General features: G+C 38.8%; 1 protein-coding gene across 3 annotated transcripts in view; it reads left to right on the plus strand.

The window, feature by feature from the left end:
* The first annotated feature begins 11,267 nt into the window (after positions 1 to 11,267).
* The window catches only part of NAA16 (N-alpha-acetyltransferase 16, NatA auxiliary subunit), a 59,926-nt gene continuing 46,619 nt past the window's right edge, over positions 11,268 to 24,574 (plus strand). For 2 of the 3 annotated variants that reach the window (XM_035902102.1, XM_035902103.1), the window contains exons 1-5: positions 11,306 to 11,388; positions 12,387 to 12,627; positions 13,693 to 13,797; positions 17,932 to 18,089; positions 19,203 to 19,337. In XM_035902102.1, coding sequence (XP_035757995.1) covers positions 12,567 to 12,627; positions 13,693 to 13,797; positions 17,932 to 18,089; positions 19,203 to 19,337 — 459 coding nt within the window. In that variant the 5' untranslated portion in view covers positions 11,306 to 11,388; positions 12,387 to 12,566. Of the gene's footprint in view, positions 11,389 to 12,386; positions 12,628 to 13,692; positions 13,798 to 17,931; positions 18,090 to 19,202; positions 19,338 to 24,574 lie in introns of all 3 variants that reach the window. The other variant, XM_009646716.2, reaches the window with a different exon arrangement.

Genomic DNA, 24,574 nt, shown 5'->3' on the forward strand with positions numbered 1-24,574 from the left:
CCACCTGGGAACCCAGATTATAAACTATGTCTTGTCTTAAAATTAGTTTTAAGCTTTGGCTTTATAGAATCAAACCAGCTCTGTCTGGACAGGGAATAGTAGTAGTCCTTACTAGTGCTTTAGAGGAAAGCCAGGGGGTGGTTGTCATACTTTCATGGCTCGCTTGCCAAATTGTTTTTGTTTTTAAGAAATGCTTAGTGTCTTGTAATAACTACTGGTGTCTGCCCAGTATCACGCAGTGTAAGGTATTGTCTGCTGTTTGGTTCATGCCTTATATAACTGTGGATAGCATCATGCCTGTAAATAATTAATCCTTTGATTTTTTACTGAATTCCACGTATTGTTGTTGCATAAAATAAGGCGTGCTGCTTGTGTTTCCCTGGAGGAAGGGCTAGCCTGTGAATATTTCATCCTGTTATGAGGGAGCCAAGTCCTAGCACCCCTTCAGATACAAGGCATTACTCTCAATGAGACTGGCTTAGCCACTTGCTCTTATTTGACTTGAAGTAACTTCAAGTAATTAAACACAAAGTCTGCAAGTATATCCCTTTGCAGCAGTGACTTGTTGCTGCTTAGTTCATTCAGGCATGTATCTTCCACTTTTTTGACTGAGGAAATCTTAGAAATTACCTAAAGTGCCCTATCTCCGAGGAGTTGTTCAACTTCTCTGTAGTGTCCTTTTTGTTCCCTGATGTCTACAATACTCTTAAGAGATTTACTCTTTGATAAAAGATAAATATGCAAGTGTTTGTAGAAGTTAATTAAATTAATTCTTATTCATAGAATAATTCTAGAAGTTTTTCCACTTTATTTAATGAAATAATAATGGATTATAAGCGTACAAATAGTCAGTCTCCTAGTAATGATGTGGGGGAGTTACCAAACTATTAAACTCAGTAATTGGGAAGCTAAGATGCTATGCTAATTAATGCCTCCTAAGTGAGATGAATAACGTAGCTGAGGTAGCTGTTGTAATCCACTACTGGAGTAGGGGATGTTTGAAGTCTCTGTTAAAGATCCCTTCCTTTCAAGATAGAAGTATGGAGCTGTCAGTAAAAATCTTCTGGTGTAACTGGTAAGACTGATTTGTGGTGTGGTTGCTACTTGTGCTGCTAAGGAGGGGCTATAGGAAGAGTGTGGGCTGTTTCCTTGACACTGACTTTCAAAAGAGGTGGTGAGGATGCCTGGCCAGCTGCAGGCTACTAAAATGACAGAATTGTAGGGGATAGATAATAGACTAATGGTAAGAGTTAGTAAGGGAGTTTCATAAGGGAAGAGGGAAAAATCATGCTTTGCATTTGTCTGTGATTGGAAGGAGTCTGATTTGGAGAAGACTTTATCCCAAATAAATACTCCTGGTTTAGTTTTTCAAAAGAAGTTTGTAAATGTCATCGTGGAAGGCTCATAAAGCAGGCTTCCATGGAATGGTGCTGGTTGTTTATTCACTCTGGACTTTTTTTTTTTTTTAAGGAAAGTTCCTGTATGAATAAATGATAACTTTCCAGAGTTAAGTCCCATTGTGTTTTGTGCTGGAACTTTTTCTTAATTGCATGTGGTTATATTGAACAGAACAAGCGATGAATAGCAAGAAAAGTTCAGTTGTACTAAACTACTGCGTGTTTTCAGGTGGCCTTCACATCTTGTGCCATGAGAAGCACTTCATGTTTCTGGAGTAAGTTGAGTCATAGCAAGTAAAATTGTTTGTAGATGAACGTTAGACTTGGAAATCCTAATTTAATGTAGACCTAGTATGGGCTGTGAGCTGAATTGCCCCTAAGATTTGAGATTTTTAGGGGATTTTGATGTTCTGTTAAAACCATTCCCTTGTACAGTAGTTGAAAGCTGGTGAATCCTGGGAGAAGAAAAATGCTGTTCCGCCACTGGTCAAGTACACTGCGAGCCTACATTTGCAATGCTGTATGTGTGGCTGTTTCCCCTGGTTGTGCCCCCAAGCCTCCTCCTCAGAAGGATGCAAGTATGCAATTGCCTTCTTGAAGGAGAAAGAACTTAGTAGAAGATTCTGAAATGATGAACGATCTGGAGAAGTTAAGTAGGGACTTGCTTATTTTCAAGCTATCATGCCTAGTTTTCATTTTGTTAGAAATAGTTGCTGCAAAGCAGCAGGCTCCAAACAAGAAGTTCTTAACAAAAAGGTAGTTACATTGTGGAACTCTTTGCTGCAAGATGTAGTAGCTATGAAAAGTTTTAGGCACTTCAGAAGGTGGAGGAGATGAGGGGGAAGCCCTTTACTTTTTTGTTTCTGTGAAGATACACCCTTCGGCTCAGAGGACTGGTGAGGCACAAATAGCTGGAGGCTGAGAACATTCTGGTGAGAACTGTAATAACGCTTGTCTTACTCATAAGCCTTCATCCTATGCATCTAACACTTGTCTCTTGCCTCTAGTGGCCTGTACCAGGTGGGTCTGATCTCTCTGGCCTGATCTGTAATGATTCATGCAACTTTTTTGTCTGAGTCATTGTGAAATCTTTTATGGAATGTTGAGATGAAGTTGGTGTTTAAGGCTTGCATCGGTAATTGCCTTGAACTTGCTTTAAGGTATCTAAATGTAAGCGTAGCTTTTTAAAAGCCTGAGATTTATATGTGTGTGTATCGGGTCTCACGAAACAGTGCTGATGTTGATAGTTTCATTTGCTTAACTGCTCACAGATGTGGTTCCACTAGCTTGTGGAGCACCTGCTCAGTCTGAGTTCTTGCTAGGCAAGTTGCAGTTTCATCCCAGGAGATGTGGCAGATGGGTCTCTTCAGTACTTCTGCACGAAGTGCAGATTAAAAATTAGTTGAAAATGTGTGACAGGGCTATGACTCGCCTAATTTCTAGGGTTGCTGTTACAGTTTCTGCTTTGCAGAGGCATACACATGGTCATAAACGGTAGAGAACTCTACCAATAGCGAGGAGGTTACATATGCTAAGTACTTGTAAGCAAGAGCTCTTGCTTAGTGCATGTTCTCTTGTTTCTGCCCCTTCAAAGCAAAGGATATTCTAGGGATTAAAGTTGTACTGTATGTGCACAGTGTGGAATTAGACTAGGTCTTAATGTAAGGCAAGCTTTTTAATAACGAGCTTCCCCCTTTTACAAGAGGCATAGTTCACAGGGCTGCTAAAGATGTCTCTGACAGCAGATGTTGAAACGCCATTCTCTTGCCACACATGATCTTTCAGATAATAAATACAGTATCAGTTTTATTCTGTCAGTAGTACAGAATACAAACAGTAGGGATTACAACTGTTACTGTACAGAATGCAGGTGGAAATATGTTCTGTATTCTGTAGATCTGAACTTAACTGGAAAAAGCTGGTTAAAGGAAAAAGTGCTGTTGTACGCAGAGGATCCTGATAATGAAAGCTTTGATCGAAGTACTAATGTCACAGTAATATCTAAGTGTTACTGCTGTATATGATGCTGGCTGCTAGTTCTGTTGTACACCACTATCTGTGGACTGACTCAGCACTGTTCTGCATTGCCAAGTCCCCAGGTCTGGGGAAGAACTATATGGCCTGTCCATTTTGACAGCTGAGGCAAGCAAGGCTGGAGCTAGGTTGTCTTCCTCTTTATTTCAGCTGGTGAGGTTAACCACTCTTAGTAGGTAGTTTTTCATATACATATATAAGTACCAATAGGGCTTGGGGGAAAGGGTAGAAGAACATGTTGATACTCTGGAAGGGGTGTCCTGGGACTAGGAACCCAAGGTGCTGGAAGAGCGAAAAGAGCGGGAAAGTGGTAATGAACTTTTTCCTTGACCTCTATGAGCTGAAGCCCCTTCCAGCTGATACTTTTTTCCATTCTCTCAAACATCAGTGAACTGAAATCAGTGTGGAGAGAGGGTTGCTGTTTGGGCAACTTCACACAGTGGTCCCTAGTCTGTCTCTGAAATTTAATAGTATCATGATGCTTTCTTTTCCTCTGTCAGTATTGCAAAGTAGCCAAATATTTCATGGTACAAGGAGGATTTCCAACACAGATGCTGAACTCTTTCAGAATTTAATCGTATATCATTCAAGCAAGATTGCTTCAGACCTTACTATCAAATTGATGAATAATTTAGTGATTGTTATTTGTTAGCATAGGAACAGTATACCCTGAGTTCTGCCTAAAAATCTAAGTTACTTGGATAAATAATTTAATCAACTGCTGTGAGAAACATAGATTGTCTGTTAGATGCAGATGACATTGTTTTATAGGTGTGCAATAAAACAAGGAAGGCTTTTTAAAAGGTCCAAGTGTTAAATGCCAGTTAAGAAGAATACTGACAGCATGCTGACGTTCCTGTATTGATTGTGCCCGGGTTTGGTCAGAAATGTGTATTAATTTGAACAGCCCCTAAATAATTGTCAGATAGCTTGCAGAAAAATTGCTGATCAGAATTGCAGTGATAATTCTGAGGGGTTTTATTACTGAACTTGATCACCATTGTGGCTTGGGCAGATTTCCGGCACAACTGACTTCCATCATTCTTTCCATAGGGCTTGATGTGTAAGCCTTGTCCTTTTCTCTAGGCTCTGATGTTCCTCATTTAGCTCTTGGGTTCCTTCCTTACCCAGCCCCCCATCAGTGTTACACAGCAGACACAGAGTTTTAAAAATTGAAGATGTAAGGATCAAGAACATAAGATTAAAATTTTGTTTAAATGAATCCTAGGTGTTGCCAAAAACTCCAGAGTTTTGGACCAAAATCTTGGCAATAAGAGAGAAGACACTGCCTGGCAGGAAGAATGCTGAAACTCTGTCTAGTGCCAAGAGGTCTGCAAGCAGGATTATATGGCAGTACAGCAGCAGGGAAGACTAATAAACTTAAACAAATGGTGTTCCTCTAATAAAGCTTGAAGTTCTTTTTATTCAGCTACTTAGAAATAGTCAAATCAGTTGAAATGCTTATTTTTCTTATTGGTGGTTCTGATAGTCCAGCATGTTTCTGGTGAGGCAGCCTATTGATATGCAGACCTGTATTAATAGAACATGAGCTGCACAGGTAGGATCAGAGAATGGTGGTAAATTGTTGGCAGTGGTTTGGATTTAGTGTTTGACAAGTTCTTAAGTTATTAAAGAAAATTGCACATAGAGTTATGGAATAGTTTGGGTTGGAAGGGCCTTTAAAAGTCATCTAGTCCCCTCTGCATTGAGCAGGGACATCTTTAACCAGATCAGGTTGCTCAGAAGCCCCATCCGACTTGACCTTGAATGTTCCCAGGGATGGGATATCTACCATCTCTCTGGGCAACCTGTTCCAGTGTTTTACCACCCTTATCATAAAAAATATTTTCCTTAAATCTAGTCTGAATCTACCCTCTTCTAGTTCAAAACCATTACCCCTTGTCCTATTGCAACAGGCCCTCCTAAAAAGTCTGTCCCTAGCTTCCTTATAAAGCCCCCTTTACACATGCTCACCATGAGTCTAGTCAGTGTGTCTTGTTTGGGTTGAACAACTTTGCTGCAGCTCCATTACAGTCACAGATAATCTTAAATAACTTAAAACTATTAAAACATTTAAGTTGATCAAGGAAGTCTGGTTGCTACGCTTAACACTGCTATTTGGTTTGATGTGATGCCTGTCCTCACTGTTTGAATGTGCTACTATGTTTTATTCAGCCTTCACAGGAAAATGGTTTATGAAATAATATCATGTCACTTCAGTACATTCAGAGGCCCTAGGGACAGGGAGTGGGGAAGGGAATTGGTTGCTGCAACTGCAGTCTCTTTGAGTAGCCAGTGGAGATTTTTTTTTTTGTTAGATGGCTTTTCAGAAGTGAGTGTTAATGTCTGAGGGCCATAATGAGATGTTATTCAGCCATAAAATTGCCAATCTGTGTATTAAACTGTTTTCAGTATGTGAAAAACATAGTTGTTGTCTCAATACAAGGCTTTTTTTTTAGTGGCAAATGCTTTGTCTAGGGAGGTGTAGTCTAAAAGCATCCCTTTACTAAGCTGGTGTTGCAAATAATTAAATGTAATTTACATGTAAATGGCATGTGTGATTGAGTAGTGATACATTAAGTCCTGTTTTATGTGTAACATTAGTAAGCCATTCAGATCCCTGATTCTGTTGATACTAAGTAGTGGAAGAGATTTTTGTCTGTTTAAAGGGTGATAAGGTTTTTGTCTCTTTAAAAAAAGATGGCATGATACAAAAAATAAATTAGAATTTGTGAATGGCAGTTCCATAAGTAGAAGCAGCAAAGCACTGTAATACAGGATTAAAATCTCTTCCTTTTCATGGTTGTTACTAGTATTTTTGACCTTTACAGTTATAGTTACTTCCTGGATGCTGTTCCTTTTTTGACCTCTATGTAGAGACACTTGATCATAGAATCATTTGGTTGGAAAAGACCTTTAAGATGATTGAGTTCAGCTGTACGTGTCCACCACTAAACCATGTCCCTAAGCACCTCGTCTACACAGCTTTTAAATCCCCCCAGGGATGGGGACTTAACCACTTCCCCGTGCGGCCTCTTCCAGTGCCCGATAACCCTTTCAGTGAAGAAAGTAAGTGATACTTACCTGAAAGTGCATAAAATGATTAGCTTAACTGTATGGCAAAGTCTACAAGTAGATTGTATCTTCAAGTTAGTGTTGAAAAATGGAATAAACCAGGATGAGATGTTTGCCAGAGGAGGTAACATCATTCAGTTGAATATGAGGGAAAAACTTCTTTACTTCGAGGGTGACAGAGCACTGGAACAGGCTGCCCAGGGAGGTTGTGGAGTCTCCTTCTCTGGAGATATTCAAGGCCCGCCTGGATGAAGTCCTGTGTAGAATGCTCTAGGAGAGCCTGCTTTAGCAGGGGCGTTGGACTAGATGATCTCCCGAGGTCCCTTCCAACGCTTGTGATTCTGTGATTCCAGGAACATCTGGTAGCAGAAGTTCTGGATAACATTTTGGCCTTGCCAGAATCTCCCTTTGAGGTTTCAAGTGTATAAAAATTCGTGATTTGGCTTCAGTTTTAGCAGGAAATTACTGCCATGAAAGGGTGATGGGGAGCCTCACATTAAGCACAACTGATAAGGCTGTTTAAAAAAAACACAACAAAAAAACCAACAAACCAAAACCACAGCATATTAGCTTGAGCTTTTAATATACCAAATACTTAATGCAATGGAACAGATACTAATGAATGCATTTCAGCTATATTTGGCCTGACTAGTACAGAACTTACTAGATATCTGCTGGAAATACAATACAACAGAGAGGAAACAGTCTAGGAGGCTCCTGGAGTGTGGAAAAGAACTTCCTGACACAGCTGGTGAGGGAGCAAACTCAGGAGGACGCCCGCTGGACCTGTTGTTTGCAAACAGAGGAGGACTGGTGGGTGATGTGATGGTTGGAGGCTGTCTTGGGCATAGCAAACACGAAATGGGAGTTTTCAATTCTTGGAGAAGTAAGGTGGGGGGTCAGCAGAACTGCCACCTTGGACTTCCGGAGGGCAGACTTTGGCCTGTTTAGAAGCCTGGTTGACAGGGTCCCTTGGGAGGCACTCCTGAAGGGCAAAGGGATCTAGGAAGGCTGGGCATTCTTCAAGAAGGAAATCTTAAAGGCACACAAGCAGGCTGTCCCCGTGTGCTGACTGACGAGGTGGCAGGGAAGGTGACCAGCCTGACTGAACAGAGAGCTTTGGCTGCAACTCAGGAAAAAAAGGGCAGGTCACTCAGGGGCACTATAAAGATGTTGTGAGGTTATGCAGGGAGAAAATCAGAAGGGCCAAAACCCAACTAGAACTTAATCTGGCTACTGCTGTAAAAGACAATAAAAAATGTTTCTATAAATACATTAGCAACAAAAGGAGAGCTAAGGAGAATGTCCATCCCTTATTGGATACAGGGGAAAACATAGTGACACGAGTCACAAGCAGTGTTCCCCAGGGCTCAGTGTAGGGGCCAGTTTTGTTTAACATCTTTATTGATGATCTGGACGAGGGGATCGAGTGCACCCTCAGTAAGTTTGCAGACAACATCATGCTGGGCAGGAGTGTTGATTTGCTTGAGGATAGGGAGGCTCTACAGAGGGATCTGGACAGGCTGGATCCATGGGCTGAGGCCAACTGTATGAGGTTTAACAAGGCCAAGTGCTTGTATCAGGAATAGTGTGGCCAGCAGGAGCAGGGAAGTGATCGTGCCCCTGTACTTGGCACTGGTGAGGCTGCACCTCAAATGTTGCGTTCTGATTTTGGGCCCCTTACTACAAGGACCTTGAGGCACTGGAGCTTGTCCAGAGAAGGGCAACAAAGCTGGTGAGGGGTCTGGAGCACAAGTCTGATGAGGAGTGGCTTAGGGAACCGGGATTGTTTAGCCTGGAGAAGAGGTGGCTGAGGGGAGACCTTTTTACCCTCTACAACTACCTGAAAGGAGGTTGTAGTGAGGTGGGTGTTGGTCTCTTCTCCCAGTTAAGAAATGATAGGATGAGAGGAAATGGCCTCAAGTTGTGCTAGGGGAGGTTTAGATTGGGCATTAGGAAAAAATTCTTCAATGAAGGGCTGTAAAGCATTGGTATGGGCTGCTCAGGGAAGTGGTTGAGTCTTCATCCCTAGAGATATTTTAAAGATGGGTGGATGAGGTGCTTGGGGCCATGGTTTAGTGGTGGAATGGCAGTGTTAGGTTAACAGTTGGACTTGATGATCTTAAAGGTCTTTTCCAACCTAAATGATTCTGTGAACGTGAGAGTACATATGAAGACATTGGGTTTCTCAACTACGAAGTTCCCATCTGTACTGCAGAATGAGATGGTATCAGACTCTGGTCTCCTGTAAACAAGATACAGGTGGAGCATGCTGTGTTCATTCGCGTTTTTTGGACAGACAGAGGTTTAGAAGCAGTTCATTCACAAAGTTTGGATGCTTTAAAGCTTCGGGCTTGTCCATATAACTGAATCTGTAAGCCTTTCAGTGTATATATACGTTGATGAGAGTCAAATAATTTGTATTGCTGAGCAAAGTCCTCTTATATTGGTATATATTTAAGCTAATGTTTTGGTATAAATACATAATTTATTTAAAATACGTGTGTGTATGTATGTGGAGGGAGCGGGGCTGGGAAGTCACCTTTTGACTAACCCACAAGGCTTGTCCCATAAGCAGTGGAATTGCATAAAGTTGCTTTTCATACTGATTCATTATCTTTCTGTAGTCAACCCCACTTTTGTCTAGTTACTAGCAGCTGGGCAAGAAGTGCTGTAGTTTGTGTTTGGCTTTGAGCTGACCTGTTTATTGACAAGTACAAGTACACTGGTTGTCTATCAGTGAGCCAAACAACTGTGAATGTTGAACTCGTACTTCTCTCTGTGGAGGGCATTAACTTCTCTCTTCCATCCATCTGTTGGCCTTTGGAATATGTGATCTTGTTTGTCCCCCCAAAATCTCACATTTGTCTATTATTATCTAAGTTCAGTTCTTATTCTAGGCCCGAGACTGAACTCTAGAGGATAAAAATGTCAGAACAAGGATAATAGATCAACTGTTTGAGGAAAACCTAAGTGCACACTTGACTCAAATAGGTTCTGTTTTTTGATTAAACATTGCTGTATATTTGGAGTGTCAGTCAACATTGCAAGAGTTGTAGAATCATAGTTGAAACTGCACTATTACTTTTTTAGGCATACCTGAATAAATTTAGAAAGCGTACTTAGAGCGTTGTTGATATAATTTTTAAAGAATCATAAGAAAATACTAACTATCTTACTTCGGGAGAAAAAAAAAAATGAATGGGAGAATTTGACCTTCCCTTAGGGAGGACTCCAAGTTTTGCTACAACCTGCATTACTTCAGATAACAATATGGAAACCAGGTCTCATCTTAAAATTCTCAAAGCTTTTTTGTTGCTGCTGTTAAAATGTTAATTGCTATAGTATAACTATTTGCCTGACCATCCTGCCAGAAGTCAGCCAGGCAGAGAGTAAACTGATCTAATATCACTGTTTGCTCTCCTTTGTTTTGAGTGGTGATTTAGGTGACCTCCAAAGGTTCTTGCTGACTTAAATTATTCTATGATTTAGTCTCTGCTTAAGTGTGGTTAACTGCAAGTGTCTTGAGTTTCAGGCAACAAAGACTTAAAAAGTGTCTGCAGTTAAGCCCTTTCTGGAGGAGGACCCTTGTTTTGGCACCTTAGCCTATTACCGAAAAGTGAGCATAGGCATGTTTCTCTATTGGTTGTACCCTGGGAAGCAATGTGGTGGTATATTGTGACTTGCAAAGGAGTTACTACAGTCTGCATTAATTTAACATAAATTTTACCTCTGTCCTGGAAGATTAAGTGGGAGTGATCTGTGAGAGACAGTTAAAGTACTCAAGCACATAACTGAAATTACGTAGTTTCTCCTGAGAGTAGCTGCCTAAATTACAGTGGGACAGTACACCTTATTAACTGAAAGTGGTGCCAAGTTAAGCCTGGCTTCTGTTTTTTCTTTTTCCAAGTTAAGAAGCCTAACTGACCTTAAATAATTTTCATGCTTGCTGATACAAGCCTGCCTTTAACTGGCTTAAGTAAATTTATTTTAAAGGGATCAACTGTAGTGATCAGTAATTGATTTAAATTGCTAAGACCTTAATGACTTGCTAACATTGGGTAATACTTTTCAAAAGAAGAAAAGGGACCCAGGTTCATCTGTTTTATTTTTGCTTTTTTTCTTGTTGCCACAGTTGAACTGCATTGTTTGCCACTTTACTTAGTGATTAGGTAAATAATACCCTCAATAAATGTAGAAGTAGCCCTTAGCTGTACTATTCCAGCTAAAAATTAGATGTCTTAATAACCAGGTAAATTCTTCCTCCCCAGATACCTATATAGAGACTTTTGAGGTTACAGTAGGTCTTTCCTACTTAATGATTTCTCTCTTCCTCCCCATAGTCTACATTGGCAACAAGGGAAGTCCTCTGTCTGAGATGTCTTACTCTGGGAGGTCACTAAACCAGGGACATGGGATATTGAAAGGAATATTTAAGACTAACTCTTCTCAAAAGTTCTGTTGAGTCAAGATTTCTAACTTGGCTCTCTATTTTAAGAATTTCTGAATGAAAGTAGACATTCCTACTTGACTTCCCTATTTCTGTTGAAAAGGAGTTACTAAACTCTTATGAAAAAAAAGAGACCATGAGGTAGAGCATTGGTTGCATGTAAATGAAGGCAGATACTGTACTGAATGCTGAAAAAGGCAATGTAATATGAATAGTCATATTCAACTAGAGCTTGTTAGTGATCTGATTACCATACCTTACTGAAAGAACTACTGCATTTGTAGTAGTATGTTAAGATACTCTGTTTTTAAATGCATTTCAGTGACTGTATTCCACCTTTTTTCCAGAAATGTTACGAACAAAAACAGTACAAAAATGGACTCAAGTTCTGCAAGATGATCCTCTCTAACCCGAAATTTGCTGAACATGGAGGTAATTGCAGACTCAAAAGATATTTTTTTTTTCTTCTGCTGGTGTGAGCTTAAGTGCACAATCAGTCTATTCCATTCTATTGGGAAAGAAAGGAGCCTGTTGCTGAGTGTGATTCTGTCCTTATGACTGAATAATTACTCTGGATTTTCAGTCTTTGTGCGTTCAGACCAAGTTTCCACCCTAGCTCAGTCAAACACTCGTATGCAGTAGGATGATGAAGATAAAAATACATGGTGGAAGCACACTTCAGTGAAGCTTCCAAGTAAGTTGCCTTTCTAGGTTTCTGGGTCAGAATGCTAGTGTGGGTTTTTCTTATGATCCTATTTAATAGCAAGCCCAGTGGTTTTTTTGAATATTACATGAAGGTATTCTGTCAATGAATTAAATATCTTGCTTTTTTTTATCAAGTTCATACTCTTAAATTTTCTGTACTGCATATGGATTACTACTTATAAGGTACAAAGTTAATGATAATACTACTGCTGCTAAGACTTAAAGCTAAAGACAGAATCTGGAGATCCTGTTGAGATAAATATTGCAGGAAATGGGACAGCAAAATGTTGCTTCTATTTACATCTGTCAGAACTTAATTGTCAATAAGATACTCTAGTCTTACTGTATTACAGGGTTGCTGTTGTGTGATTCAGCCAATCTTTCCTTCTGATATGGTGAATTTTTCTTGTTTGTTTGCTGTTGAAGCAACCTAACACTGAGTGTGTGTGTACTGTGTCAGTAAAATTATTTTCCTATGTGACATTGTCCAATCTTGGCAAAATGTTCAGCTAATCCTTTTCATGTTTCCATTAGTGTCTGCTGTTTCTTCGTTGTTTTCATTACTTCCCTAGAGGTAAAAGTACAGTTGTCTTATTGCTTCAAAGCTAGAGTGGCTTGTCCAGCTCTGACCTAATGCATTTGTCTCTACTAGCTCTTGTGTTTTTATAATGTCTCAGTATATGTCTCTGTCTCTTCTGCTCTTGCTGCCTCTTAAACTTTTCCAGGAGAACTAGCTGCCTTGCCAGTCCACATACTACTTGGGCTCTGAGCCACTAATGGCTTTGAAGCTTGGGAGTAAAGCCTGGAACGAACAGCTGAAGCAGAACTAAGCCAATGAAATGATCTGATGGGAAGCTGCACTGTTGTCACAATTAGCTTCAGAGACAAGGAATTTGAAAAATTTAATGAGAAGGTGGCAAACAGATGGATTGGTGTGGCTGGACAGGCACTCCCTGGTGTGGGAAGGTAGGAGCAGCTTGCCTTCCTTCCCACAGTAGGGATATTCTTTTTCAAGCTTCCTGGTATTACTGGGAAGGTATCATTCTAGGTTTTTCTTTGTTCTTACAGTGATGATGTAGGACAACTTAACAAAAAACAAAAACCAAAAAACAAACAAACAACAACAACAAAAAAACCCCAAAAAACCCCTTGGCTTATTTTGGGTCATCATTCACTTTAGGTGTACTTTTACAGAAAACTGTTAGACAGGTCTATCAATGCAACTTCAAACTGCTGTTATGGCCAGCCTTGAGATGATGAGCTGTGTCCATTAATAGTGGGAAAAAGGTTGCAACTGGAGGAAAACCAGAGTACTATGATGAAAATGTGACTAATCTTCTGTCAGGGGCCAAAATGAAGTGGTCTTTTAGCAAAAACCCTGAAATACGAATCTGGAACAGCTTTTAGGTGTAGAGCATGCATTACATGAAAGTTATTTCCCATGGTGTTACTTGAAGAATGGGGGAAAAGGGGGAGCAATAGTCATACAAACGTACTATTTGGAATCTTGTGCCTCTCATAATGTTGATTAAAATGCTACTACTTTGAGAAGGTCTTTTACCCCAAAAATACTGTAGCAGCAAAGATGTTCCTCTTAACCTAATGCTTTGGAAGCAACCTGTAATAGTGGAGCTAACCATGACAGAGATCTGTTAATTATGATATGACACAACTGAATGAATTTTTTCTTCTTCTGTCTGCCTGGAACTTTAACACACATTGAGAAGTTATCTAAAATTGATTTAGCTTATTGTTAACTCCTTAAAGCCAGTAAAATGTATTTCTTTATTAATAAAGTTTGTGTTGTCTGTATTCGTCACATCTGTATGATGCTCTGCAGTGATGTTTTAAGACCAATTTCAAGAACGGAAATACTTCCATATAACAGTCTTCAGCTGTGCTAGGCTGCTATCCTGATCTAAATTTATCATTTAATGGGGAACTTCACTGTGTAACAACTTCAAAGGGTATCTGCACTGTGAATCTGGCACATGGGAAGTTGGAAACATAAGTATATGATATTTCTTACAGAGACACTCGCGATGAAAGGACTGACCTTGAACTGCTTAGGGAAGAAGGAAGAAGCATATGAATTTGTTCGTAAAGGACTTCGTAATGATGTAAAGAGTCATGTCTGTATCCTTTGTAATATAAAACCCGATCTTTTTGCTATGAGTTCTCACTTGTGTGTATAATTCTGTTGCTACATCAGTACATACTGTTGCAGTACATAATGTGGTCTGTGTAAGTCTAAAAGGGTGTGTGTGGTGAATATTAATTGGTAATCAAATACTTGAAATAAGGTTTTATTTTAATTTGTATAATGTTGCAGAATCTTTAAGAAAAATGTCTTTTACATTTATCTCTTAGGAAAAGACCATCTATGATGTTTACTTTCTGCAGAGAATAGGTACAGCTTGTAAAATCTGGCCTTTTCCAAAGCTTTCTTCTCTCTTAAAAAGGTATAAGATAGGAAATCTAGAGGTGCTCTGAAAATATGTATTTTGACACTAGATTTTGGATAACTGTTTAGGTCTACTGGCTTGACAACTATTACTCTGTTCTAAACTTGTCTTCCAGAAGTTGCTACCTGTGAAATACTTAACAGCTGCGCAAGAGATTTGGGAGTAGCTGTCTTCTGTTTAAGCTACGGGTAGGAGGCTACTTCAGATTGTACAGAATGCCTTACTTGTTCCGTATGCATTTGAGTTGCATGTTAAGGGGCAAATTTCCCATTATATATTTAAGTTTTTAACATTAAAAATAAATCTTCCTTTAGTATCGCAGAAAATGCTCTCTGATGGCCATCTAGTTGGGATGGCTGTTTACACCATTTCTGTATTAAATGTTGAGGGAGCTTGAGGTTGGGAGAAGACTCCTAAGTGTATGGAGGTTATCAGAGTTGCTAGACGTATGCCACAGAACAATCAAAAGATTAGTACCTTCTTGATCTTAAAATCCAAACACCTGAGGAGTATCAAAGCAACTTCAGTCTATGTGTAAAAGTCTTACATCTTACATCAGGGAGCAAAAGAATCTGGGCAAGTTATTGGAGAGTTTGGGGGGATTCAGATTCTTAAACAAAATTCCAGAGTGGGATTTATCAGCGTCACTAACTCTTGTCAGCAGTTGATGCTGACTCTTAAAACTGTGCAGAAGACTTCTCTACAACTGCTGAAGGCATCTGTGCTTTTTCAAATCTAATTTGGTGTGGGGGGTGGTCAAAGGGACCCTCTTCCTGGACAAATTTAAAAAAAAATTTTTTTTTTGGTTATGAGTTTTAGTGGATTTTTAATCACTGTTTTACTGACTTGTTAAACTTGCAGTAAGAAGACTACAAGGATTTTTGTTTTCTGAATTCAGAGAAAGTGTAAACTCATCTGAATCCTATCAGGCAGAAATGTGTTGGGTTTTTTCCAACTTCTTGCATTCAAGTATATTGTTACAGCTCTACATATAATCTCCTCTAGAGTAATCTGTGTATTCAGAGTTACTTCTCTAGTGAGCACAAGCTAGCTGATAATGAATTAATTCCAGGCTAGGTGTCAGGTTTGTCACAGTACTTTCGGTTGTCATCTCTGGAAAATTCTGAAGAAATAACAAACCTCTTTTACTGTTACCACATTTTAAGAGCACCTGATGTGCTATCATAATGTCACTCCCCAAATATCTGAAACTTGCCTGATGGTAGGGCTCCAGTGCATGGGGAGAATTGGGACTAGGAGAATGTCTGTTCTAGCCCATGAGAAACTGAGATCTGAGGCTGAGCTTTTAATAAAGGTTCCTTCTACATCCTTTGCAAAGGCTTGTGACTAGCCATGAAGTTCTGATGAAAGCTTGAAGGCCTGTTGATCCTCAGTGCTACTTAAGCAGAGCTTGGGAGGTTCTCTAAAATAATGCTTACGTTTCCTGGTTTATGTGAGCTTAATGCCTGTCATTTGGGTTAAAGGGAGAGGAAGGGTGTAGCCACTAAAGTCACCTTGTTCCAGTAGCTGGTTTTGAGGAGATGCAATACATCTATGTGTTCTTATTTTCCTGTGGTAACATTTAAACACGCTTTTAGTGTATTTTATCATCTGTGCTTTTTAGAAAGCTCCTGGTAGAGGGTGTTTAAAATACAGCTGGTCGCTTTGGTGTTCTGACTTGTTTAATGAGGAGTAGAAGGTTTTGATTCTTCTGCAGCTCCCCATATTGAGGTTTGGGGGAAAATGGCTGTTGTAAAATTGTTTAGAAATCCAGAAATTTTCTGGTCAATTTACAAACAAATTCTGACCCATTTTTGTGTATGACTTGAGTAATGAGCTGGTCAGAGATCTACACTTATTTCAAGAATAAGTGTTTCAGATAGTGGCATGTTATACTCAGGACACTGTAGGAACACATGCAAGACTGCCCAGAGCTGTCTGCTTTAATAAATGGGTGGCACTGTGCTTTATTGGCTTGAATCAGCTGTTAGAATTTTGTACACTTAGTCTTGACTACTGTACACCCTTATTTCTGAATGGATTTATGCTTTTCTTTACTTGATTGCTTGTATCATGATTTATGAAAGATTAAGCCAGGTTACCAATTGAATCCAGGAATGGTAACAATGCCTGATAATTACTCAAAGCATCATTTTAGTCTAAGTATTTATGTGTTTAAGTGCACATAAATTATTTTGGACTGAATTGTCTTCTCTAGGTGAAAATCTAAAATACCAGTAGTTTTGAGGCAGGTATATGAAGATGCTACATTTAACTTTGAACCACATCCTGAATACTTGAACTCAAGTAGGCAAGGCAGGATTTATAGAAAGAAGTAGCAGTATTAGACCAACTGCTGTAACTATATTTAAAACATTTTGTCCCCCTTTCCTATTTAGTCTTAAATCATCATGGCAGCAGTAGCAGCTCTCCTAGCAGTCTCAAAGATGCATATGGAGTTTGTGTGCTTCAGCTGCCTGAAACTAATTTGGTGTTCCTGTAGAAATGCAAAACAGGGTCTCTCATGTATTAGAAGTTTCCTTCAGGCTATTAATTCTCAGAAGTCTTTCCTTTTGGTTAGAGTCTTGTATCTTTTATTCTTTGTAATTACAAACCTGCTTTACATCTTCATATCTAGAACTTAACTTCAGGACATGAGTCTTTCTAAGAGAGAGGGAACTTACAGTTCTGTTTCTTTGATTAATTTGACCAGGCTTACCCATTGAATTTTTTCATGTGCTTTCTGAACTTTGAGAGGCAAAGTTCAGAAATGATTATATCTTTGGAGGGAACAGTTGCTTCTGTTTTCAATTCAGTAGCTTAAGAACTCTTAAATGTTTTGGTTATCAGCTCTATGAGTGATATCTTAATTGAAAGCGGGTGAAAGATGCATATGCCTCTCCCCAAGATTCACTGTGTTCCGCTGCTTCAGCAGCACACGGGAGAGCTTCTTGAGAGAACTTTTGAGCCACTTGAATTTGAAAATCAATGTAAGTTCAGATTTACTACTGTGGAAGATGTTGCCTTAGTGAGCTACTAGTAACCTGAAGTAGCAAAAGGTAGATCATGTAAAGTAATGTCTTTTAATATGACTTTTGGTGACTGATGTAAACACGCAGTGTAATGTGTTATGACACATGTTGGGTTTGTGCTATGAATTCTGAATTTTTCTAGGTTAAATCTTAAAGGTCTTTTCCAACCTAAACGATTCTATTCTAATCTATAAAAAAGGATGCTTGTGAGAGAAAAGTCTGTAGAAACGACACGCTACTGATGGAAATCATAGATGCTGAGAATGTGACAAAGTCTTTTTGATGCACAGAAATACTAAGATTTCCTTTTGTCAGTGAGTGGAGTGTAGCTCTGTTTATTCCTTACTGTAAAATCTGGAGACTAATTGAGGTTACAGATAGACAAGTGAGGAAAAGTAAAACTTTGTGTGCCAACTGTATTGTTAAAAAGAGACACTTCTAGGAATGAGAATTCCTACTGTAATTACAGTAGTATGTTTTAAACAATACATCTAGCAACAACTTCTGGGTCTTGTAGAGTTTGGATCATTTAGTTTGTATAACAGCGGTTTGGGATGGCACGAATATGACTTAACAGCAGATTTTTAAATGAGACTTCGTTGCTTATTAGGAAGCATTTAATATTTTAAAGTGTGTCAGTCTGGCGGCAATAATCAAAATCAATTTATAAGGGAGCTGATTTTCAAGGAAGATGTCAAGTTGTTTGCTCTGTAACACAAATACACTGCAGCTACTCTGTGAAAATTGTGAATATCTTCCTTAACGTGGATTAGGTTGGCATGTCTATGGTCTTCTGCAACGTTCTGATAAGAAATACGATGAAGCCATCAAGTGTTACCGAAATGCACTCAAACTAGATAAAGATAATCTACAGATATTGAGAGATCTCTCTCTGTTGCAGATTCAGATGAGGGATTTGGAAGGATATCGAGTAAGTATTCTCTTTGAATTCTCATTTATTGCTGTTAGCATTCTCTTGTTATTCTATTCCATTATTAAGTCTTTTACAGGTAGTAATTCTGTTGCTGCTTGGTTTTGCTGTTTCAAAAGTGTTTTAAGCTCTTGTTTAGGAAAGCATGAAAACGTATTGCAGCAAGGCTCCATATAATGTTGAGAACAGTACTTAGAAGTACAGTTATTCTGTACAATTTGACTTGTGGATCACCTTGTACAACTCATTTTTCACTAAAATAATGGAGGAAAAAAAAGTGTAAGACAAATCTTAGCAAGTAGGAGTACTTACTGTGCTATCATGAAGTGCTGCAAATGGCGTTTTGGGTGCATATATGGAAGGTGTTTTTTGTGAGAAATATACTACGATGTTTCTTTTGAGTATGTGGGGAAACTTGCCCCATGATGATGGATTTCTTGAATCCCAATACTGATTTTATTTATGATAAAACCTTAATGTTTGTCTAAAAACAGAGTTAGTGGTTTCAAAATGTCTGAACTGATTTGGCTGTGAAAGGGAAAAGTCCCGCTCCTCTTCCATCCTCCGTTTCCTGTGAAACAGAGGACTGGATTGTGGGCTTTGGCATTAGTTGGCTTCCTTCACTGAGGATGTTGAATTTGCTAATGCAAGGAAAGGGAGTAACTGACTTGGGGATATTTGACTTGGGAAAGGGGTCTGAGAAGAAGTGCAGCAGTATGAGGACCTTGCGCCTAGACATGAGGAGAGCAGGACTGCTCTTTCAGTAGCAGTGAGCTCGTGCTTTCTAATGGAAACCCCTCTGAGATTTCAAAGATCTATCTTTGGGAATAATTTAGGCCCTTCAGAGGTACTCTAGAAAATGACACCTTTTGTGTCCCAACAAATAGATTTTATGCTTTGTGCACATGGCTTCCTGTATTTAGAATGTAGTCCCCAGATCTATGAGACAGAAACATGCTGCTTTACCCCATGCTGTTAGAATTTCAAAAATTGCCTAGAGCTTTGGAAAGGTTTTTTTAAAATATTAGTCATACTGGTGGTAAATCACGATTAAAGGTGTAGTAACTCTCTTTTTATCATCTCTGTTTTTAAATTGCTTTTCTTTTACTGAAGGAGACAAGATACCAGTTACTTCAGCTGCGCCCCACACAACGGGCTTCCTGGATTGGATATGCCATTGCATACCACTTACTAAAAGATTATGATATGGCCTTAAAACTACTTGAAGAGTTTAGGAAAACCCAACAGGTAAGCCTTCCTATTCTGGAAAGAGAACACTTCATGTACAAGAGAGGAATTAGTTCCTTGTAATTAGGAAGAACTAATTAGGATCTAGTTAAGAATTAGGAAGCAAGTTGTTCCTTGTGGAGCTTTCTGCTTTGAGCAGAAAGATTTCCAGGAGCTTCACAGCTGATGCAAATTATACAGGAATACTTTTTGCTCTTGCAATAGGCTGTTAGGGTTGAGGATATAAGGGTAGGTTGATGTGGAGTAACTGAATAACAATGTTTGTGAGGCTTGTAGCTAAAGAAAACCTGTGATGATCCTGTCCCTTTACAGTAGGTAAAACCTGAGAAAATACTGTTTAGTGTTGGACGTGCTTGTTTGCCCTTTCTTCTGCTGTAGCCTCGGTGCCATTACATATCTACAAAGAATGTGAAAAGCAACTTCATTGCTTTGTATGCATCTGTATATTATGCACTTAAAATCAGTGCATGGTATCAAAGTAACATAAAAGCATAGCTGAACATTTTTTGTTTGAGAAGATTTGGTGTTACTGAAACTTGTTAGAGTAAACCAAATGGTACAATGCTAAAATGACAGAGTATAACCTTTTTTGAGAGAGACCATTCCCTTGTTCTGTTATGGTAATGCAGAACTATAAAGTCTGAATTAACTGAACGGATGTGTTGGTTATTCTGTAACATGGAAAGAAAAAAATGTTTATAGATGCATTCAGCTTGGGAGGTGCGCTGGAAGCATCATGTGCAGATACTAAGTTATTGCCTGACCTATAGATTGTGAATTTTTTTTAAAAACAAAACAAAAAAACAACCACACAAAAATCTTGCATCCTTTCAGAGAACTGCATTTGAGATCTTATACAGCCAGAATGGGACTAACTGTAAGAAAGGAAACTAATAATTGCTAGGAGGGACTAGTGTTTGTGTCTTGATCATGTATTGTGGTCAAACAAAGGTTATTGCAAGCCAGGTATATTTAGCTTGATATTTCAAAAGAGCTGTAACTTCAGCATAGAATAAAAAATTAAAACAATAAGTTTAAAGGCAAATTGGCTCATCTTTTTGGCTTGACAGCCAAAAAGTCATGGTTCTTGAATAAGTCAGCAGAGCCTAATCAGAGTTCAGTGTTGAAATGACTGTTTGAAATAGGAAGAATATATTCTATATGGGAAAACTGCAAATGAAGTGTAAGAAATTGAGGTTCCTTCAAGGACTAAGAGGGCTTACCAGTGGTATTGGCCTCTTGGAGAGAATGGAAGTGATGCTGTTAATGTTGTTGTCTTTTCTAGAAGGTTGTGTGTAAATAATACTTGTTTGAGGGCAGTCATGAAGATATGCTCTTCAGTGTAGTGACTAAGCCAGATTGAAATACCATCTGTCATAGATGATCATATTAAATCCATTGAGTATGCTGTGCAAGCTATCGCAATCTTAAATCTTGCCCTAAAACAAAGAAATCCTGAGAAGATCTCAAGCTCTGATGCCATATTTAGTAAAACTGGAAATATTTGGAAAATTTCCATAAATAGGAAAACAGTTTGTACTTGAACAATGAGCTGCTTAACTGTCAATTAGCATGATATCAGTCACAGGCAAATGGTGGAAAGGGTGGGTAAGCACTAAAGGACAGAATTATGCTACAAATGCTGGACAACATGAGCTTATAGGAAAATCACTTGTGTCAAGCATTTCCTCTCTTTTGAGATTGATAGAGACAGTTAAGTGGTATATTGTGTTTTCTCCCCCAAAACACTAACAATAAGGATGACCACAGCAGTTTCACTTTTCTTGCATAGTCTTGTGCATTGCTATGCTAGCTCCCTGAGGAGTGCAGGCCCATATAGAACCCCAGCCACTGGAAGAGAGAATATGTTGGGTCCAGAATAGTCAGGAGAGCCCAAGCAAACTCACAGCTCAATTTTGCCACACTTCGACTCTTCCACAGTAGTTCCCAAATGCACTGTTTGTGCAGTCTCTTGATATTTAACAGCCTTGCACTTAAAATAGTTGAGCTTAGGGTACTCCACTGATCTTTGAGGAGGTTTACTTTGCTTGCTCTACTTTCCAAATCTCCCCTCTTGCCCTGTGCTTTGTATGCGCTCCAGCTCAGTAGATGAACTTTTGTGCCTGACGTGATAAATCTTGCATGTGACTGTGATAAAAGGGTGATACTGTCCAAGGTTTAAAAGGAAGGCTGAAAGACTGAGGGGTTTCCAAATCACTAGTGAATGGGAATCTTCAACAAAGTGATGTTTTTGGGGAGTTTTATGGCAATCTGTATTAGGCCTGATACTGTTTACCATTATTGTTAATGAATAAAGAACTAAATGTAAAATGCTGCTGTTGTAATAACTGGTAAATAATGGTGATGTAGGGTGATCATATTCATTTACTTGGATTACTTGGGCAGTTCTGTCCATTCAGATGTGAACTAACACAGCCAAAAACCAAGCAGTAAAACTAAGAGAAAGATCAAGGAACTGTTATTTTAGTGATTGTAGGTGAGTATCTGAAGATGCAGCATTACAAAGTAATGGAGCTAATCTAGCTACAAGCTGTTGCCAAAACCAGCAGTCTGACTTTTTCCTGTGTGCTCCCACTGCTTCCTTGTGCAGCACTGGTTGACTCGTGGAGGGCTGGTTCAGGAAGCCAAAGTGACAGAAAAATAATCACACTTTTGAAGGATTGATTGGCTGAACTGAACAACTGTGAGGTGAGAGGGGAAAGAGGAAGGGGAATAATAGAGGGAAGTGAACTGCCTTTGTTGATCTGGGCTGCAGTTAGATTGCCCCTCAGGGCAGGCTTATGGGTGAAAAGCAAAAAACACCCTCATTTCTGAGAAGACGCAGGGATTTTCTCTATAGAGCACTGATTACTGAGAGATCGAGACTTACTGATGACCCTGTTTTTTAAAAAAGTTGGAAAAGGAAAAGAACAATATGTAAAGATAGGAGGACCAGAGAAAATGCTGTCTAGTGAAGGACAGAGATTCTTTGTTTACTGTAAGCCAAAAAAACCCCCCCAAAACCTAGGTGATTCTAGTACAGTTTAAATACTGGTTGTGGGAAGAATGATAGCTGGGAAGATTGCTTAGTGGGGAAAAAATAAAGGAACAAGTAGTGGCAGGAAGTTGAGCGACAAATACAAATGATAAATCACTTTTTATCACTGACAGATTTATTCTAATGACTAAGTTATCATGGGAAATGGTGAATTTTCTGTCTCAGTGTATCCAGATCAACATTGCCTGTCATCTGAAAGCTGTAAATTAACCAGATGCACAATATTTCAGTCAAAAACAGGTTATGAGGTTGAATGCAGACATCACTGCAGGAAATACAACAGCCTGTGCTGTCCAAGTTAAATCAAATGATTTAAGAGTCACTTCAGAACTTAAATTTTGGGAACCAAGGTGTAAAACAACTATGCAATTTGTTTTACTGTTGTATGTCCCATTTTTCCTTTCTTCTTTTCCAGAACAAAATTTTTATTCGTAATTTTTATTTTATTCCTAATTTCTGCATCAGGCCCACAATTACAGATATGGACAGAAAACCTCTGGAGTTTTGGGGGTCTGCTCTTAGGTATGTTTTGGCTGCATCTTGTCACATTCTTTCAGTGACAGTTATGTTAGGGCATCTACAGTTGTAAAGTTGATTCTTTTTTTGGTCCAGGAGAGGAAGACATTTATTCTGAAACAGCAGAATTGAGTTCAAGAGAAAGTTGGACATCTCGTGTGCAAGAATCATAACTCTTCTGGGGGGAGGGAGGAGTAAAGATGTATTGTGCAGCAATAACAATGGCGTGGAAAAACTTCTTGTAGATATCTTAATCCAAATAATCAGATTGTCTTATAAAGAATAAGTACTGGGGTTATAAGCTGCTTACCTTCTGATGAATTGCACGTTTAAATCATCATTAACCCGATGAGATTTCAAAATCTCTTTAAAAATTAACTTTTCTTAAAATTACCTTTAAAAATGGCTTTTTAAATGGAGCAACAGTAAGCGCAGTACCTTTCTGGTTGATTTGTCCCATGTGTAAGAGGGAGTTAATTTGATTTTTTTTTTTTTTTTTTTTGACATTTCATAATTTCTTTTGTTAGTCCTGCCAGGCCAGAAGAACTACAAGAAGGTTAATTACTTGATACCTGTTTCTTGTCTTATATATACATTTTTTAAGGGTTTTTTTGGGCAGTCTATGTTCTGAAGGCCTAAAACCAATTCATGATGTGCCAAAAAGCTGTGCTACTTGTGGAATTTAGATACATGTATTGTATTGGAGAGGATATTTTTATGGGAGAAGTAAAGGAGAAAGAACTAAATTGGTGCTCTGTGGTATTGCAGTGAGGGTAAGCAGGAAGACGTGATTAAATACTTAACCCCTGTTGCATGTGTCAATTCTGTGAAACAGTTAAAAAGTTACCTGAAAAGCATTTTTATTAGTGACTTCCAATGTTCAATGTGGATAAAAACTGAGCAAAGGTGGAAACAGAAATGGAGCTGCAGGTAGAGGAAATATACTTTAAGAAATGAGTAGGACTTCATGCTACCTGCTGACTCGAGTATGTGTAATGTCTAGTCTTGTTCCATTAGCCATCATTTGCTATATGTTAGAAGTTACTAAAAAATACTTAAATGCTGTTATTTTCAGTCCCAAAACTGATGTTCGCTGTCAGATACATACTTCCTTACAATGTTATTTAGTGATGCTGTATTTCAGAACTTTTCAAAATGAACTAATCAAAATGAAATCTTCCTTCTAAAAATTCACAGTACTACAAAAACGGCCTCTAAAAATTAAAAGCCCATGTAAACAGAAATGTTAACTCTCATAAAATTGATCTGTGCTCTAGGGAAGGGCTGGAAGTAGTGGTTTAGGACAGGATTCTTTTAATATGAATGTTAATTCCAACCAGTTTAATGTTTTGGGGATTTTTTTTGTTGCTTCGTAAATTATTTGGTTCTTTAAAGGAGACAGAGGAAAAGCTTTACTCAGGGAACTGAAAAGTAATAGTAAACCATTTGGTGACCAATGTGACTTCAAGCGTTGCTTGCTCAGGAAGAAGCAAAGTATGTAGAGTCATGGGAAAGCATCATTAACATTTATCAAGCTCAGCTGCTTCTTATCTATTTTTATTATTAAAAAAAAATCATGTTAGACTATAACTGTCTCTCCTTCTCCAATTTCTACTGAGGCAGTATATTTCACATAGTAAACTGTTGTATAGATCTGCTGGGC

The sequence above is a fragment of the Egretta garzetta genome, unplaced genomic scaffold (assembly GCF_000687185.1).
Source record: "Egretta garzetta isolate BGI_Z169 unplaced genomic scaffold, ASM68718v1 scaffold779, whole genome shotgun sequence".
Taxonomy (NCBI): domain Eukaryota; kingdom Metazoa; phylum Chordata; class Aves; order Pelecaniformes; family Ardeidae; genus Egretta; species Egretta garzetta.